General features: G+C 45.2%; 1 protein-coding gene across 1 annotated transcript in view; it reads right to left on the reverse strand.

Moving 5' to 3' along the window:
* Positions 1 to 5,046: 5,046 nt before the first annotated feature.
* SLC1A4 (solute carrier family 1 member 4) overlaps positions 5,047 to 19,002 on the reverse strand; it is a 44,271-nt gene continuing 30,315 nt past the window's right edge. Inside the window, exons 4-8 of the mRNA XM_066595483.1 lie at positions 12,427 to 12,593; positions 10,860 to 11,093; positions 9,570 to 9,764; positions 9,045 to 9,179; positions 5,047 to 5,468 (exon numbers count right to left, since the gene is read on the reverse strand). Of these exons, the coding sequence (XP_066451580.1) occupies positions 5,234 to 5,468; positions 9,045 to 9,179; positions 9,570 to 9,764; positions 10,860 to 11,093; positions 12,427 to 12,593 (966 nt within the window). The 3' untranslated portion in view covers positions 5,047 to 5,233. The remainder of the gene's footprint in view (positions 5,469 to 9,044; positions 9,180 to 9,569; positions 9,765 to 10,859; positions 11,094 to 12,426; positions 12,594 to 19,002) is intronic.

The raw sequence follows: 19,002 nt of genomic DNA on the forward strand, positions 1-19,002 counted from the left end.
AGAGTATTGCTGTATTCTGCCTGTTTCTCACTGCTGGCATCACCCGAAGGGACCACAGCCCTGCCTGGAGGGACCCCAATTTGCTTCTCTGGAGGAGGAAGGAAAAACTGTCCAAAGTAGCAGAAATACATTCAGTGGCACACACAGAAGAGAGGGGGCATGGTTGTACTTAATGGTATGACCATGTGATAGAGACCAACTTGCCCCTACTCCATTTCTCTTTAGGCCACTGGCCTGACTCACCCACAACTTCCATCTGCATTACTGAATCTCTTAGGTGACCCATACATAAACCGCTAGCAGCTGGGGAATTCATGGTGTGTTAAAGAGAACTTGTCATCAACTATAAGCACCATAACTTACTTTATGGTGCTTATAGTTGATGCCAGGTTTCCTTATTGCTTACAGCCATACAGAACCTGGCAGGTTCCCTTTAAGCTTATGGGCTCATAGGACAGGGACTGCAGAGTCAGCGGTTTGCTTTATATACTTACCTGACTCCCTGTTCCTTCACTCTCCGCCTATCATTATGGACAGTATATGAATATATACACAATGAAGAGATATGTCTGCTGCATGTACCAAGCAGCAGCTTCCCAGGTGGACAGTGAGAGAACAGGTAGACCGGTGAATATGAAAGTCACATCCCCAGACTCAGCGGCCCTTGTCCTATGAGACCGTTACCTTAGTTTATGGAGCTTGTACTACCTGACAGGTTCCATTTAAGGTTTGGGATACACACCAAAATGCAGGATAAGCCATCAATAGCAGATTGGCAGGGATCCGCCACTCGAGATCACTGCCAATCAGCTGATAGTCCGGCCCACTGTCATTGCAGCGGGCAGAACCATCGTCATCAGTTGTCAGGGACAGAAGTGTAATGGCCGGCTTCGCTCACATTGAAATCAATGAAGCAATTACATTTCCGTCCCTGACCACTGATGTGGACGTCTGGCCCTGACCACCAATGACAACGATGTCAGTGCAGCGGGCCGGACGATCAGCTATTCAGTAGGGATCTTGAGCACTGGATCTCCGTCTATCCGCTATTGTTGACTTATGCTAAGGAACGTATTACGGAAACGCCATGATTTTTTTTGGTCACATTCATGCAGAACCCAGAAGAAAAAGCATCACTATGAAATCATGGGGGCGGTACAGTACGGCCTCATAGAAGTCTATGGATTCTGTATGTATGCAGAAACTGCAGGAAAATGTATAGAAACCTGTACACATCATACCCTGGTCACATGGAAATAAGGCACCGCTACTATAGAAAAGGTTTTGTTTATTTTAAATGCAACACGTTTACTTTGTGATTGCTACATTGTATACATATCATACACAAGGACACGGAACACGGATAGCACAGGTCCTGGGCATGCATTCCCAATATCGCCTCACAATCCTAATTCACTACTTTTAAGGTCACTTTGTTATCTGTGACATTCCCTTCATATACAGCCAGGTCAAATTTTAATTCCAATTTTAGACATACATAGGGGAGATGAAATGGAATCTGAGCAAAGGCTCAATAACCAACCTGCTGATCGCCGCGGCGCCACTTATTTTACGGAGACAATAACTTAAATGTTATGCCCACATCAAGCACCTTTTAAAAGTTTTTATATGAAAGGCATATTTGAAAATACTTTACTTGTGTTGGTACTGATACTGACTTACAGCCTGTATTTTACTCCAGAGCTGCATTCACAATTCTGCTCGGTGCTACTGGAAATAGTCAACAAGCTTATCTATAGACAGATGTCATAACACCTGAGATTAGCTGAGCAATATATTGTAGGCTGGTGTAAAGATTGCACTTCCTAAAATGTAAATCACCACTGTGCAGACAATACTGGAAGATTGCAGCTCTGAAGCTTGCAGAATAGTTAATGCAACTTTGGAATATTATACAGACCGTTAATACAAATGCAAAATACTTAATAATAATAATTTAATCTTTCTGTGTAGGTTGATTTGATACATAAGCTATAAAACATGAAGGAGTAGGCTTTAAAGGGGTTGTCCCGCGCCGAAACGGGTTTTTTTTTTTTTTAACCCCCCCCCCCCCGTTCGGCGCGAGACAACCCCGATGCAGGGGTTAAAAAAACAACCCGCACAGCGCTTACCTGAATCCCGGCGGTCCGGCGTCTTCATACTTACCTGCTGAAGATGGCCGCCGGGATCCTCTGTCTCCGTGGACCGCAGGGCTTCTGTGCGGTCCATTGCCGATTCCAGCCTCCTGATTGGCTGGAATCGGCACGTGACGGGGCGGAGCTACACGGAGCTACACGGAGCCCCATTGAGAAGATAAGAAGACCCGGACTGCGCAAGCGCGGCTAATTTGGCCATCGGAGGGCGAAAATTAGTCGGCTCCATGGGAACGAGGACGCTAGCAACGGAGCAGGTAAGTATAAAACTTTTTATAACTTCTGTATGGCTCATAATTAATGCACAATGTACATTACAAAGTGCATTATTATGGCCATACAGAAGTGTATAGACCCACTTGCTGCCGCGGGACAACCCCTTTAAATTGGTTCTCCAACTGAAAGGGGATACCCCTGAATTTAAAGTTATACCCTAACTTTATGATTGGTGAGGGTCTCACCGCTGAGATGCCACGGATCCTGAGAACGATGGCCCCTTGACTCCCTCTTTTCATTACTGCGGAGTTACTTCTCCCATCCACAGTGACATCAGACTGAATGCAGTGCTGGCCAAGCATACTTGATTCATTTATGAATCATACTTGATTGATTCATTTCAATCACTGGCGTAACTATAGGGGATGTGGTTGCACCCGGGCCCTGTAACCTTAGGGGACCCATAAGGCCTCTCCTCTCTATGTGGGGGACTCATTACTATGAATAAACCATTATATTTGGGGGCCGTGTTACAGGGGCCCAGGAGCTTCAAGTTACGCCTCTGCGTTAAAGGGTTAAGAGAAGTTGGGGGGCCCCAAGATAAACTTTTGCACCCGGGCCCTTGAGTCTTTAGCTACGCCTCTGATGGGGCTGATGGAAATTTGCAGAGCGCTTGTACTCTGCTATCTCTGGAAGTCCCATTGAAAGTGAATGGAGCAGTACCACGCATGCTTGACCACCGTTTTATTCAATCTTCTCCTTCCTACAGACACGGAAGACATGGGACCACCATCTTGGAGATCAGTGGGGGTCTCAGCAGTAAGACTCCCAACGATCATAAAATTATCACCTATATTGTGGATAGGGAAAAATTTTAAATTTTTGAATAACCCCTTTAATGTATCTTTATAAAAAAAAACACCTTCTGAGTCAACACGGCTGCTACAAAGATGCTTTCCTTCTTTGTCTGTTTGAATCAGTAATGGATTAATTTCCTGTTGTCACTTATGGACAGAACCTAAAGAAGAAACAACCTAGGCAGAACCTCAGAGGAGGACAACATCTCCAGATCTTAGATCTTCACTGGGGAAATCCTCTTGTAAATACACACAGATAAACGAAGGATAAAGTATCCCAACAAATTGAAAAATGCCGTTTTTATCGAGTGACCTAAACAAATTGTTACAAAATAACCATCTACAGTTTGCTGCTAATACATTTAACAAAGCAGAAAAGGACAATCCTTTTTACACGGTGCCCACAGGACAAGTACAAGCTTTCACGGTAGGTATGAGAAGTAATGCTGCCGGGGCACTGCCCTGGCCGTAACCCAAAGTGTGGGAATCAACGGTAGAAAGTAACACAAGCTATGTGTACACATGAATGCCAACTACACTAAAACGTATCAATAGTAAACATGAATGACAAAATTCCCCACATCCCGGGTCCCATAGTCCGTTACTACTAACTAGAGACGAGCGAGTATACTCGCTAAGGCACATTACTGGAGCGAGTAGTGCCTTAGCCGAGTATCTCCCCGCTCGTCTCTAAAGATTCGGGGGCCGGCGCGGGTGACAGGTGAGTTGCGGCGGGGAGCGGGGGGGGAGAGAGATCTCCCCTCCGTTCCTTCCCGCCCCCCGCAGCTTTAGAGACGAGCGGGGAGATACTCAGCTATGGCACTACTCGCTCGAGTAATGTGCCTTAGCGAGTATACTCGCTCATCTCTACTACTAACCTTATCCTCGGTTTAAAATAATGGTAAATTGTCAATGTATGGCAGAGTGTGGTCCAGTCCTGGCAACTAAATTCAAGTTAATGTCACATACACTCATTGACAAAACAATCATGCACCCAGATAGAAACGTCAAATTGCTGCAAAACTCAGTATACAGATATGATTACAGTTGTGGTATCATTAGACACTGGGTCTTGCCACCAAAGGTGACCCAACAGGGTAATAGAGCCTCCGTTGAATTGTACAAATTTTCCCATTAAACTCATCCTTTCGCTCTAATTTTGTAGTCACTTACTTACATCATCACTACATTTACATGTATATAAAGTTTCATCAGATTCCAACAACGCCTTTTTGGTTCATTATATATTTTTTTGTCAATGAGTGTATTTTTATGGAGACTAAAGCCCTTCGGAAAACCATGCGTCGTAATAAGTACCAAGACTTTAAAAGGGGTGAAGTGTCATGCAGGGGTGTATGTTGGAGCTTCTGGACCCACTGGTCCAGATATAGACATTAGGTGACCGGCAGGTTTGTAGTTCCGGGTCTTACGGTCAAGTAGGAACTATCAAAGGTTGATCCAGGGATTATTCTGATAGCCGTTATGGAGTCGGGAAGGAATTTTCCCCCAAATGGGCTACTTGGCTTCTGCCTCTTGGGGTTTTTGCCTTCTTCTAGATCAACTAGGGGGTTGAAATAGGCTGAACTAGATAGACATTGTCTTCATTCAGCCTAACATACTATGTTACCATGCATTACACTGGTGTCGTCGTTTTGCAGTAGAGCGGCCTTTAGGCTCACTCAAGCTCAACTGCTACCTTTACTCTCCTGATGTCGTGTTAACACTGGGATGTTCTAACTACCCCAACAAGATAATATGATCTGCAATCTACTTTTACTGGAGGTAATAAAAAAATAATAATTTCCATTCTTCAATATCGACACCATCCAACTCTAGTGAGATTTATTAGTGGTTATCGGCAGAGACTAAGCAATCTGGGGATTCGTTGAGGATTTGGGAAGGAGTCACTATTCTAGACTCTAGCAGCTCATACTGGCAGTGAGCAACGCCTGGTCTTAAGGACCGACCAGCAGTCTAACCAATACAATTAGGACAACACGACACTCATCACAGTACGGATTCCTTAGATTCGGGCACGGATAGGTTGTGAGGATTGGAGCTCTGGTCCCTGGGCATTACGAGGGGTGAGGTTTCCTCTTCAGACTTGCAGTTTGGCACAGCTTCTACGTAAACGTCGTTCAGCTCTTGTTGGTTCTTCGCGGCTTCTTTTTGGTTGAGATAATGGAGGATTCCGGCTCCAAGAGCATCTCCTTCAACATTTACCACTGTAGTCGTCCGATCCCTTTACATAAAGCAATGAAGGAAGTGATTTGGATGCATGAGAACTTATCCACAAGTCACATGTAAAGATGCATAATCTCCAGTGCACCAGAGCATAACCATCTACTCTATTGGCTTGGATGAGGCCTCGGTCAGACGACCGTTTTTTGCCGCGATTTGCAGATTGCATGACGGATGCGCATCCGCAAATCGCGTGACCGGGGCCGAAAAATCGACGAAAAAATCTGCAGCTAGCAGCGTTTTCGGCGAAACTGGCAGACACGAGGAATCGCAGATCGCGCCTATCTGCGATCTGCGATTCCTTGTGTTTTAATATATGCGTACAATGGGGCTGGCGGCAGCAGCGCTGACCCCATTGAGAACATATACTACAAATATCATTCTCCTCTGCCACAGCTGTAATAGCTGTGGCAGAGAAGAATGATGTTCGCCCATTGAATTCAATGGAGCCGGCAATACAGCCGGCTCCATTGAAAGCAATGGGCTGCCGGCGAGCGCGGGATGAATTTTCGGGAAGGGCTTAAAAATATAAGCCCTTCCCTGAAAATCATCCTAAAATGTGTAAAAATAAAAAAATATATATATACACACCTTGTCCCTGCAGCCGGAGTTCAGCGCAAGGACCAATCAGGGGCAGCTCTCAGCAATTGAATGACAGCTGAGAGCTGCCCCTGATTGGTCCCTGCGCTGAGCCAATCAGAGGCAGCACTCACTCACCCATTCATGAATTCATGAATGGGTGAGTGAGAGCTGCCTCTGATTGGTGAGGGCTGTGACCAATCAGAGGCAGCCCATTCAGCAGGCGGGGATTTTAAATCCCCGCCTGCTGAATACTACACAGAGCAGTTCAGGAGAACTGCCGGCCGTGGCTGAACTCCGGCTGCAGGGACAAGGTGAGTATATATATATTTTTTTATTTTTACACATTTTAGGATGATTTTCAGAGAAGGGCTTATATTTTCAAGCCCTTCCCGAAAATTCATCCCGCACTCGCCGCAGCCCATTGCTCTCAATGGAGCCGGCTGTATTGCCCGTCTGACTGACGCCTGAATCTGAACATCGGGCCATGATGGAATAACCTGGACCCCTTCTGCTATAAATATACACAGATAGAATACCTTATAACTGTTTTAGAATCCGAGCCGTTTGGGATGTTTTAAGGATTTAAAGAGACTCTGTTACCTGCTTTTAGTCCTATGAGTTAAGCTTATGGGCTGAAAGCAGATGACTCGCTGAGTCCGGAGATGTAAGTGTTAGACTTGCCTCCCCCATCGTTTCTCCAATGTTAGCGCTGCAGTGAATTGAGCAGCGCTGCTAAGTAGTCCGCCAGCTCTTATCTTATAGTGGGAGGACTACTTAGCAGCGCCAATTAATGCGCTGCAGTGGTGGCTACCAGCGCTGACACCGAGGGAACGACATCAGAGGTAGGTATAACCCTTATATGCCCGGTCTCAGCGGGTCAACTACTTTTTTTCCCCATAAGCTTAGCTCATAGAACTAAAAGTAGGTGACAGCGTCTCTTTATGGAGAAAAATATATGTGATGTTTGAATTAACCCTTTAGAATTACTTGGATTTCTGCTTTGACTACTAATAAAATGGGTTCCGATTGTTATCTAAGTCATAATTATAGACAAACACAATGTAACTAAACTACCGTATTTTCCGGCGTATAAGACGACCTTTTAACCCCCAAAAATCTGCTCTGCAGTCGGGGGTCGTCTTATACGCTGGGTATACAGTTGTCCAAAGAAAAAAAATGAATACTCACCTCCGGCGGCGCTGCTGCAGGCAGTCTCTCCCCCATGCAAGCCGGCAGAGCATTGCTTTCTGCAAGCGGGGCTTGAATGCCCCACCTCCAGAAAGCTAATGCTCTCATTAGCTAACTTGGTCTGGCGTTAGCCAATCACAGCCATTCATGACGTCATTGAATGGCTGTGATTGGCTAATGCCAGACTAAATTAACCAATCAGAGCATTAGCTTTCTGGAGGCGGGGCATTCAAGCCCCGCTTGCAGAAAGCAATGCTCTGCCAGCATGCACGGGGAAGCGAGAGCCTGTAGCAGTGCCGCCGGAGACGAGTATTAATTTTTTTCTCACACTGTATTCCTGGCATATAAGACGAAAAGTCGGGGGTCGTCTTATACGCCCCGTCGTCTTTTATATGCTGGAAAATACGGTAATTACATACACAGTTGTACTGTTCATGCATTTTATGGAATATATTGCATAATCATCCACAGTGCAGAAAAAAAAAGTAAGTGAACCCATGAATTTAATAACATCTAGATCTCAATTTAGCAACAATCACCTCCACAAAATGTTTCCTATAGCTGCAAATAAGATATGAACAACGGTGAGAAGGAATTTAGGACGATTCCTGCCTGCAAAATATGTATCAGTTCATCAATATTTTTGAGATGGTGTAGGTTAAGGCTCGGGATTTCAATAGGGTTAAAAGGAACCTATCGCCAAACTATGGTGCTCATAACACAGGTTCCAAGGAGTCTGAGGATGTAGTTTTTATACTGACCCAACTCCCTATTCTCGAGCTGTCACCTGTGGAAGTTGGCACTACTCCCATAGAGAACAGTGTGTGCAGGCAGACAGCTTGCAGACTTAAAGGGGTTGTCCCGCGAAACAGAGTTGGGGTTATACACTTCTGTATGGCCATATTAATGCACTTTGTAATGTACATTGTGCATTAATTATGAGCCATACAGAAGTTATTCACTTACCTGCTCCGTTGCTAGCGTCCCCGTCTCCATGGTGCCGTCTAATTTTCAGCGTCTAATCGCCCGATTAGACGCGCTTGCGCAGTCCGGTCTTCTCCGTGTTGAATGGGGCTGCTCGTGCTAGAGAGCTGCTCCTCGTAGCTCCGCCCCGTCACGTGTGCCGATTCCAGCCAATCAGGAGGCTGGAATCGGCAATGGACCGCACAGAAGACCTGCGGTCCACCGAGGGTGAAGATCCCGGTGGCCATCTTCGCAAGGTAAGTAAGAAGTCACCGGAGCGCGGGGATTCAGGTAAGTACTATCCGGTTTTTTTTTTCAACACATGCATCGGGTTTGTCTCGCGCCGAACGGGGGGCTATTGAAAAAAAAAAAACCGTTTCGGCGCGGGACAACCCCTTTAAGTCACTGACCTCCACAAGTGACAGTGCGGGAATCAGGTGCATGCGCGGTGACTGCTTCTCGGCCACACAGACGCATGCACCTGATAGCTCAGAGTGGCACACACCCAGTGCAGTTCAATGCATGATGTCTCCAGCAGGTGGAGCTGAAGATGTCATTAAAGACAGAAAGGGGCGGTTCTTCAGGAGATTGGAGGAGAGTGAGCCCAGTCCAAAGACAGAGGTGGACCGCCCATCAGATGGTCCCGGGTTAATTTGCATATGGCACACAACACTATTGAGGAGGGATAGTTCTGGAATGGTAACCCACTGGAAACTGATAAAGGCAATTATGGGTTCATGATAACAGCGTACATGTAACTGTGTAATCTGGTCATATCAGTAAAATTAGGTAAAGCTACTAAGATGGAAGATGAAGTTGCCATGAAACCATTGGCCATACTTACACTATCCAGTCTACAGCCAGTATCAATGACAAGTCATTAGTGGGAAGTCCAATGGCCTCTAGAATAATTGCTATGGTGAGGACACCCCCTGCAGGTATCCCAGCAGCACCGACACTTGAGGCAGTGGCAGTCACACTGTGAATTAAGCAAAAATAATAAAGCATTCTTCAAAGAATAAATTATAATACTTCAATAGAATCATGTGATCATTACAGAAATACACAGTACGTCATTGTTCAGACTTGGTAGACAGGTTTCAGTTCACAACATGCATATCTGGTTAGAAGGTCCTTTTAGATGAGCCAATTATTGGGCAGAACGTTCCTCCAAACGCTTGTTTGCCCGACAATCAGGCCATGTGAACCAGGAGATGCCCAACCAGCTTATAGGGACTAACAATCATAATTGCAATCATTTATCCCATAGGCTGATTCTCGGCCCATGTAACAGTAAATCATCGGCCTGAGAACTTGGTCCTTGTAAAAGGACCTTACATTTACGGACATGGAATGACTAATATCTTACAGAATTGTGAAGATCTGTCCAGCGTTTAGGTCATAGTTATTCATCTGGGCGATGAATACTGCTGCCATGCACTGGAATATCGCTGCACCGTCCATATTCACTGTGGCCCCGATGGGAAGGATGAACCTGCTGATCCTTTTGTCGATGCCGTTGTTTTCTTCTATACATTTAATCATGGTGGGAAGAGTGGCAGAGCTAAGAAACAGAGAGATACAGTTGGTTAAAAAATTTCAGAGGGCGGCACAAAAACAGTCATGTGCAGAACATCTCTTTTTTTTACCCTGTCCTGCTGCAGAACTTTTTGTTTTTATCATTTTCTTTTTTTCTTCTCCTCCGCTTTCAAAAATTCATTACTTTATTTCCCCTGTGACATAGCTGCACGAGGGCCTGATTTTGGCAGACTAAGTTGTATTTTTCAGTGGTACGAGAAAAAAGTATCCCTGCTTCTGCAATCAATCCGATGGCCTCTGGCTGCCATGACACTCGGACAGCTTCCCACAATTGTATTGCGCATTTCAAAGGTTATCAGTCATGGCTGGTGTTATCTTCAATCTGTTGTGGGCAAGTGTTGACTGTCAAAGATGGACAACACCCACCGTGTAGCCATGTAGACTTCCAAGCCCATTCCATACACAGATACCTGACGTGCACCAGACATGAATGGCGCACGTCAGGAAGGGGGTTTTTGCATCATAATCTTTGTGCCACCAATTTGACTGAGATGCAGTACCCGGCACAGCCACCAAACAGGAGCTATAAGCACTTCATGAATGAGCCACTGTGCCTCTGTATACAATGCGGGGGATGTGGTGATACCAAAGGTTGCAGATCGCAGAGATTGGACCTCCACCAAACTAAAGGCCCATTTACACGTAACGATTATCGCTCAAAATGCGTTCAGACAACCAAAAATGAGCGATATTCGTTACATGTGAATGCGGCCATTGTGCACTTTTCATCTGAATGATGATTCTAAGGTGAACTTAAAATCCATTGTTCACCGTCAGAGAAATAAAGTATTTCTTAATAGAGCGCATGCTGTGTTCTCTGCGGGAGTCGGAAAATTACATGGCAGCTCGAGAACAATGCAGCAGTATGCACAGCTGGGCTTGTGATTAATCACATGCTGGGCTCTGCAAACAGTACAAGGAGGCCCTTTTACATGCAAATGAAGATTAATAATGGCCATTAACACTTTGTGTGTAAATGGGCCTTGATATTTAAGTCCCAGAAAAAAAGTGAACTAGAGGTAAATTACTAAAAGGCTTAACAGGTTTAATATTTGCTTACCTTGAACATGTTGCAAATGCTGTTGCAAAAGGAGTTATCAATCCTAACAGGAATGTGAAGGGATTCTTGCGTGTAAAGGCAAAATAAATAAGTGGAAGAACGATTCCTCCATGGATTAGATGACCCAAGATAGATGCCATGATGTACTTCCCAAGACTGGTCACCAAGAGCACAAGGTTTCCCATTTCAACAATCTTGCTTCCGACAAGAAACATGATTCCAATAGGGACGTACCTAAATCACAAACACACAGCGCGGCTCAGTGCATCGGAATCGCTGGCCATACGGCGAGAATTGACAATTACATTTCATGAAATAACATTTGGGGTTCGGATTATCCCGTTTCATGCTTAGATATGTTAAAGATTCAGTGATGTTTTATTATCTATGGATATCTGAGACAGACTGAGCAATGATCACTGGGGCATAATACGTTAATTGAATTCATGAATGGGTGAGTGCTGCCTCTGATTGGCTGAGCGCAGGGACCAATCAGAGGCAGCTCTCAGCTGTTATTCAATAGCTGAGAGCTGCCTCTGATTGGTTACAGTGCTCAGCAAATCAGAGGCAGCCCATTCAGCAGGCGGGGATTTTAAATACCCGCCTGCTGAATACTACTGAGAGCAGTTCAGGAGAAGAGCCGGCTGGACGTGGCTGAGCCCCGGCAGCTGCAGAGAGGTGAGTATAGGTTTGTAAAAAATTTTTAACACTTTTTTAGGATGGTTTTCAGTGAAGAGCTTATATTTGAAGCCCTTCCCCGAAAATTACTACAGCGCTTGCCGGCAGCCCATTGCTTTCAATGGAGCCAGCTGTATTGCCAGCTCCATTGAATTCAATGGGAGAACATTGCACTCCTCTGTGACAGCTGTGGCAGAGGATAGCGGGCAGCTCTTTTTGAGCGTCAAAACGCCCATATGACCGAGCCCTTTTGTGCGGATAAACGCTGATAGCAGCCTTTTTTTCCCCCCCATGCCGCCGGCTTAGGTCATGCGATTTTTTTAAACGCATCAGTTATTCACGCAAAAAATCGTGCGATTAAACGCTTGTGTGACTGAGCCCTGAAGGCTCATTTTTTGCAAGGTGACTTGTCGTTTTTATTGGCAGGATTTTGGGGTACATATGACTGTCTGATACCTTTTTATTTAATCTTTTGCGTAGAGATGGTCTCACCAAAAAACGCAATTCTGGCAGTTGACACAGAGCAATGATTGTTCATTAGTTGTTTGCCAAGATATCGTTCATAGAGGGGATGTCCATGCAAATTTGTCTGCAAGTCGTTTCAATACAAACGACTTTACAAAAGATGACTATTTTTTGGTAAGCTGAAACGAACCGACTTGTGATTTATCCTGGTCACCCTATCGGCGGCCATGTTTACACTGGTTGACTACCGTTCGAATTAGCTGTTTCAAGAATTTGTTCGGAAGGTAGTTGTCTTGTGTAAAGTGACCTTTACTGAGAATCCTGAGATCGCTGCTGGGACATAAAGGCATAGGTGTAATACAGGAGGGATCTTGTGAACCCTTTGGGTCTCTAGTTGTAGTGTTTTAAAAGTTGCTGTACTTACCACATAATCCAAGAAACAATAACCATTGTGGCCTCGTTAAATGCATTGAAAAATCTAATCAGCTCTTCCCCTTCTGGACCCAGTTTTTTTAAAGCCACTCCCAATATAAGTGCAAAGAGGACCAGTCCCAAAATGTTCATTCCTTCAACTTCCAACCCCACAGGCACCTGAAATTCAACAAAACACAGTTATATGCATTATATTAAAGGGTATAATATAATATACCTTTATGGCATAGCCATAGGACATGTATAAATAACGGATAGTTGCAGGTCTGACCTCTAGGACTCTCACCTATCAGAAGAAGAGTGGTCTCAACTGAAATCTATGGGTAGAGCTGCCATAGGGCTCAAGGTGCACCTATTATCCTAATAGATGAGGCTCCAAGAGGTGTTTCTTAAAATTACCATGCCCCAACCGCCTGAGACAGGAGAAATACTTATACCCGTAACTCCTTTCCATGATCCCCATATGATTGTTTGCTTATATTTTTAGGATCAGGAATAGGGTATCCCTGCTCAGGTTCTCATGAGTAATTAAAATAAGGGATGTACCCAAGCTTGGATGGGCCCCTCTTTCCATTAGGGCCATAGCAACTTAATGGACTGCCTCTATGGTATGTACACCTTTGATAAGAGGATTATCATGGATGACAAGAAGTAAACCAAGTAAACAAATGAATTGTATGCTAGATGGTGATCAGACATGGATTAAGTGGACATCATGTCCTCTGTCTGGGGAACTATGTAGGTCTTCCTTTCCTATGCTTTTAGCATTATATTATATCTTCGATACTCGTGACTAGCTCACAGACAAAAAGCCCACTTTTTATAAAGAAATAAAAGGTAACCTTTATTTATCTCATAGAAAAAATATACTAGTTAAGAAAAAAAGGAAGGGGAAGAGAAAGATGGAACCAGCTCAGGCCCTATTATTCCTACTTCTTAGGTCTATCTCTAACAGCGGGGCAACTGCCCTTAGACAGGTGACACTGGGCAGGGTTGCCCTTCTTGGGGCAGGTGCCTTGCTGTTAGGGATAGACCTAAGATGGTGTAGGGCTTAAGCAGGTTCATCTTTCTCTCCCCCCCACATTTTTTCTTTACTTGTATATTTTATATAGGCTAAATAAAGTCTATGTTTTAATTAATTAATTAATTAATTAATTAATTAATTTTTGTCTGTGAGCTATTGATTTATGCTGCCTTCACTCATTATACAGTAACTACCCCGTCAGGGCTTGTATCTGCTGGATGGTATGTGAGGCTCTAATAATGACACTTAAAAATGACCATCCAGTTTCGAGACAAAATTCTGCCCTGGGTCTAGAGGAGAAGTGGAAGTACCTCACTGTTATGATTGTGCGTCTGGGACCTGTGGTTCTACAGGTTCCCTTGTGCACACCTTTACAGGTAGGGGTTAATTAAGCTGGCTGGGTGTGGTATTCTCCACCAGCCAATCCTCCTGGTCTGCAGCAGATAAATACCAGCAAACTCTTGAGAAAGATCGCTGGTCATTTTAATGCTTTACTCTGTGGTGAGCCCACTCAGAGCAGGTGTGTGCATGCTTTGTCTGAAGCGTCTCACTCCATCCCTAAAGACTGTCTGGACACCTGCTGTCCCTCCCCTCCTTGTGGTTTCTGGGGTGCGTGCATTGAGTAGTGTGTGGTACGCTGACCATGCAGATGCAGGCCCTCCCAGGGTACTCCTTATCCCTTGGCAGGTGCGGCCTCCAGACGTCTTATGTCCTAGGTGTGTGTCAGATGTGTGATGCCTGACACTATGCCCGCTTATGTCAGCACGGTGGCATCTTTATGCATGTGAGCTCTGAGTAGGGTTCCTGTTGTGTGTCATATGCACTACCTGTTGTATGTTGGTGTGAACAGCGACATGTTCTGTATGTCTGTGCTGGTGGCTAGAGATGCGGTGTGAGCTGACCTGCTCTGGGTTCAGTGTGGAGGAACAGAGTTATGCCCAACCATGTGTGTCTAGTGCATCTCTCCTGGTCTCTAATCAGGGATAGCCAAGTCCTAGAAGAAGACAGTGGGGCCGACCTTATCAGGACAATTACCCCACTTTTAGGGAGGGGTTCCCCACTTTCCCTGGTTAGTAAGGGACAGAGGTCCTTTCATCATTGCCAGGAGAGGTGCAATTGGTCCTGGCAAACATTGAGTGAGTGTTTGCGGTTTTAAATGGACATGCCTGCATCCGCATGGAGGAGTTGTTCTTCTTTGCTCTCCCTCTAATCCGCCAGTTCCAGGTCCCATTTTCAGCCATCCAAAATGGCCAACACGACCTATAGACTACCTAATCTCCACAGAGTGTTACATAGTAACATATTATGAAAGGCCAAAAAAAAGATATTTGTCCACCCAGTTCAGCCTGTTTTGCAGTGTTGATGCAAAGGTAGGCAAAAAACACCAATGAGGTAGAAGCTAATTTTACTCATTTTAGGGGGAAAAATTCCTTCTCGACTCTAGAATAATCCCTGGATCACTGACCCTTAAGTGCATTGATAGTATTAGACTACCAATTCACTGTACCTTCTCTCTGACTAGCCAGAGCTGCTCACATGATCAGCACTGGCCAATCATAGAGCAGTGTACAGTGTGCATTAGGTAGTCAGAAAATTGCTGCAACCATCTTAAACAGCTGAAAATAAGGCCCAACTCCGGAAGGGCGGCAGAGAAGAACAGCAGCAGGTATTGTAATGTACTTTCCTGCTTGGGGTCAGCATTTTGTCCCGAAACCAGAGGGTTGCATTAATATATATTCATATAAGTACGCTTGCACCTCCTACACACAGTACCCACTGCAACTGATCATGAGGTTGATCAAATGCCTCCCATTGAGAACACACCTGCCCATGCTTTGAACCCCCTGCTTTAATGATGATGCCACCAGCATAGCACGGGTACAATTTTTCCCTTTGCTATGACTTTCACATGAAATATATATATATATATATATATATATATATATATATATATATATATATATATATATATACGCTACGATGTAAGGTGTAAAAACTCATGAATGGGCGCTCAAATCTAACAATTGTGCGCCAGTTCAGATAGCATGGGCCCCGGCACATATACGCCGAGGCCGCCATGCCGTTGCCTCTTCTCCTTATTTCCCACTTGCTGGCTCACCTCCTCTCTCCTCCCCTCCGGCTGATTGCAATGGGAGGGGGCGCGCTCAGCCCCGTCCCGCCCCTTGCCAGCAATGGGAGGAGGCGGGACGAGGCAGCACTTAGCCCTGCCCCTGCACTGCCCCTTCCCATTGCAATCAGTGAGAGGTTGAGGAGGGAGTTTAGCAGTCACGCTGCTAAACTCCTTCTCACCTCCCTTCTCCAGCTGTTGTCATTTGCTCCCATAGGACCCCATGCAGCGGCCGACGTATTCCGGACCAAAAGATAGTTCCAGGACTATCTTTTGGGCCTAATATAAAAACGCCCGGAACTATATTGGCCGGCTGGTCGCTTTTACATGGCGGGAATATGGCCATGTGATCTGATACATTGGAATTAGAGATGAGCGAATATACTCGCTAAAGGCAATTGCTCGAGCGAGCATTGCCTTTAGCGAGTATCTCCCCGCTCGAGACAGAAGGTTCGGGTGCTGGCAGCGGGCAGGGAGCTGCGGGGGAGAGCGGGGTGGAACGGAGGGGAGATCTCTCTCTCCCTCTCTCCCCCCCGCTCCCTCCTGCTGACTGCCGCTACTCACCGCTCCCCCGCGCCGGCACCCGAACCTTCCGTCTCGAGCGGCAGGTACTTGCTAAAGGCAATGCTCGTTCGAGCAATTGCCTTTAGCGAGTATACTCGATCATCTCTAATTGGAATCCAATGCATCAGATCATAGTGTATATCGGACAACCATAAAAACGGCAGTCCGATATACGCTCGTGTGAAAGAGCCCTTAGTAAACTCTTTCTGAGTGCTACGGATTGCATCTGAAGGTGTTTACTAATTATTACTCCATCATCCTTACATGTGAGTCTTCGCTACAAAGTCTGATAAATAAGTCTGTCTGCTTGGAATTCATAAGAAGCTGCAAGTAATTAAAAAGTCTGGAAATTTACCAGAAGAACAAATTATCCTGTATGGTAATCAGGTCTGCACCTTCCATGAACTCTTCAGTTCTTACAAATATAAAAATGACTGTCTAATCTCTAATGATGGAAAAACAAGAACATCATGCTATCAAATGCATGTTAATACCCGGTTTCCTGTAACACACCAGACAGTAGTTCATTCCAGGAGGATCTAATGAGATATGTCGGATGTCGGTCTGCACGCTAAAGCAGTCATTAGTATGCAGATACGAGAAAACTACTGGGATCAGGAGGTGAATTAAGGGGATATATGAGTTTTACTATACTTTTATTGGAAGATGACTTCTAGCTACTAAATTACTAATGAAGAATTATCACAAATAATGAAGAGATTGTATCAATTCCATATATTAAATAGTAGCTTTTGCTGCTGCAACTTCATCTGTGTTAACCCTTTCCAATCCACTGTCTGACCTCTGAAGACATTATGATTTGAGGCTGTACAGCTCTGATATTGGAAGACGTCTGTCGGGGTTCTTTTACTGTATATTGCCAGCCTCTCTGCTGTCAGAGCCTATCCAATGTGTCACCTCATGCAGTACTGGCTTTAACCAGCAGATAGCGCCGTTGTATAACAGCAGCAAAAGAGTAAGCCCCCTAGGAAAACCAGAATACACATTGGATTGGAAAGGGTTAAATTCGTGATACCAATTATAACTATTTTCATAATTATTACGTTGCCAACTCATTGCTAATTAGTAAAGGATCTCTTTGTAAACTACATTCGTAGTATTACCTTCAGGGCTCCTTCATACGGGGAGCTAGGCGAGAAAAAATCACGCATGTAGATAACACGCGGCTATTAGAAGGTGAGGATGGAGGAATCTGAACATTCTCATAGGAAACCATTGGTTCTAATAGCCGCGTGTTTTTTAAGCACGTGATTTTTGCGCGCCTAGCTCCCCGTGTGAATGAGTCCTTAGGTGCGAGGATCACTAGATAGTGAGCGGAACTCACTCTGGAACCGGCCATATAGAACTGATCACGTGAAAAACAGTCCTGCCTCAAGTCTATTCCGACTAAGAAATGTCCGGGCTGACTGAGGCTAGTTTCACATGGGCGATCGCGATTTTGCCGTGAGAAAATCGGGGCAAAATCGCATATTTGTTTCCACGATTTTTGAGCGCCATCGATGCTGTTTCTTAGAAAAATCTCGCGTCGCTGCTGCCTGCGATAAAATTGCGCAACGTTTTTATTGCAAAAGTCAATAGGACTTTTTAATGTTAAAATCCCATGTTTCGTGCGTTGCGATAAAAAGAAGCGTAAGAAAGAAACGTGAGATAGAAGAAAAAAAAAAATCGCACATCGCAGAAGGACAGAGCATGCCACGATTTTTTGATCTCTCAACATCGCATCAGTGCAAACATCGCAGATGGAAAGGAAACCATTGTGAATTATTGGTTTCATAATCTGTTTTTTACTGACTCCCGCATCAAATGAAAATTGCGCGATTTTCTTGCCCGTGTGAAACCACCCTGACTGAACCATCAACGCAGAGCCGAAGCATGAAATTTGGACAGCAGCTTCCTTGTATAACATAGAGATCCATTAAGAAAGGATTTTTGCAACTTCAATCCCTTAAGGCTGCGGTCACAATGGGCATAAAGCTCGTGGAAATCTCGCGGAATGACTTCTCGGAAATACCGCGAGATTTCTGCGGCAGAAATGCAGCTTCAAAACTCGCATCGTTCAGCAAGGGGTTTTGAAGCGGCTTTGCCGCCTGCATTCCGCTGTGGTCATCTCTCCCCATAGAAAGGTGAGATGGCCTCAGCGGAGATGGCGATAAAATTGACATGCCGTGGCTTTGAATTTCCGTGCGGCATGACAGTTTCATCGCAGCTTGGCCACAACTGCTTCTCCGCAGCATGTGGACAAGCTTTTTACAAATGCATTCCAATGCATTCATTCACATGGGCGATTTTCAGTCGCATCAAAAAATCGTACCAATAAAAAAACAAATTGGCAACCATTTTTGGTCGCCTATTTTTCACACTGCGTCAACACATAGATCTTGACTAGAGATGAGTGAACCTACTCGGCCACGCCCCTTTTTCGCCCGAGCGCCGCGATTTTCGAGTACTTCCGTACTCGGGTGAAAAGATTCGGGGGGCGCCGTGGGTGAGTGGGGGGTTGCAGCGGGGAGTGGGGAGGAGAGGGAGAGAGGGCTCCCCCCTGTTCCCCGCTGCTACCCCCCGCTCCGCTACGCCTCCTCCCGCCCCCCGGCGCCCCCCGAATCTTTTCAGCCGAGTACGGAAGTACTCGAAAATCGCGGTGCTCGATCGAGTAATTACTCGAAACGAGTAGGTTCGCTCATCTCTAATCTTGACCTATCTTTTGATTAAAATCTTCGGCCATGACCTGAGTAGGGTACAAAGTATAGGATATTACTCTAAACAGGCAAGCGCCGTCACCAATAATAGGTACGACGGAATGAGGCGCCATTTTGGCGTTTAGGTTTAAAACT

This window comes from Eleutherodactylus coqui, chromosome 3, assembly GCF_035609145.1.
Source record: "Eleutherodactylus coqui strain aEleCoq1 chromosome 3, aEleCoq1.hap1, whole genome shotgun sequence".
Lineage (NCBI taxonomy): Eukaryota > Metazoa > Chordata > Amphibia > Anura > Eleutherodactylidae > Eleutherodactylus > Eleutherodactylus coqui.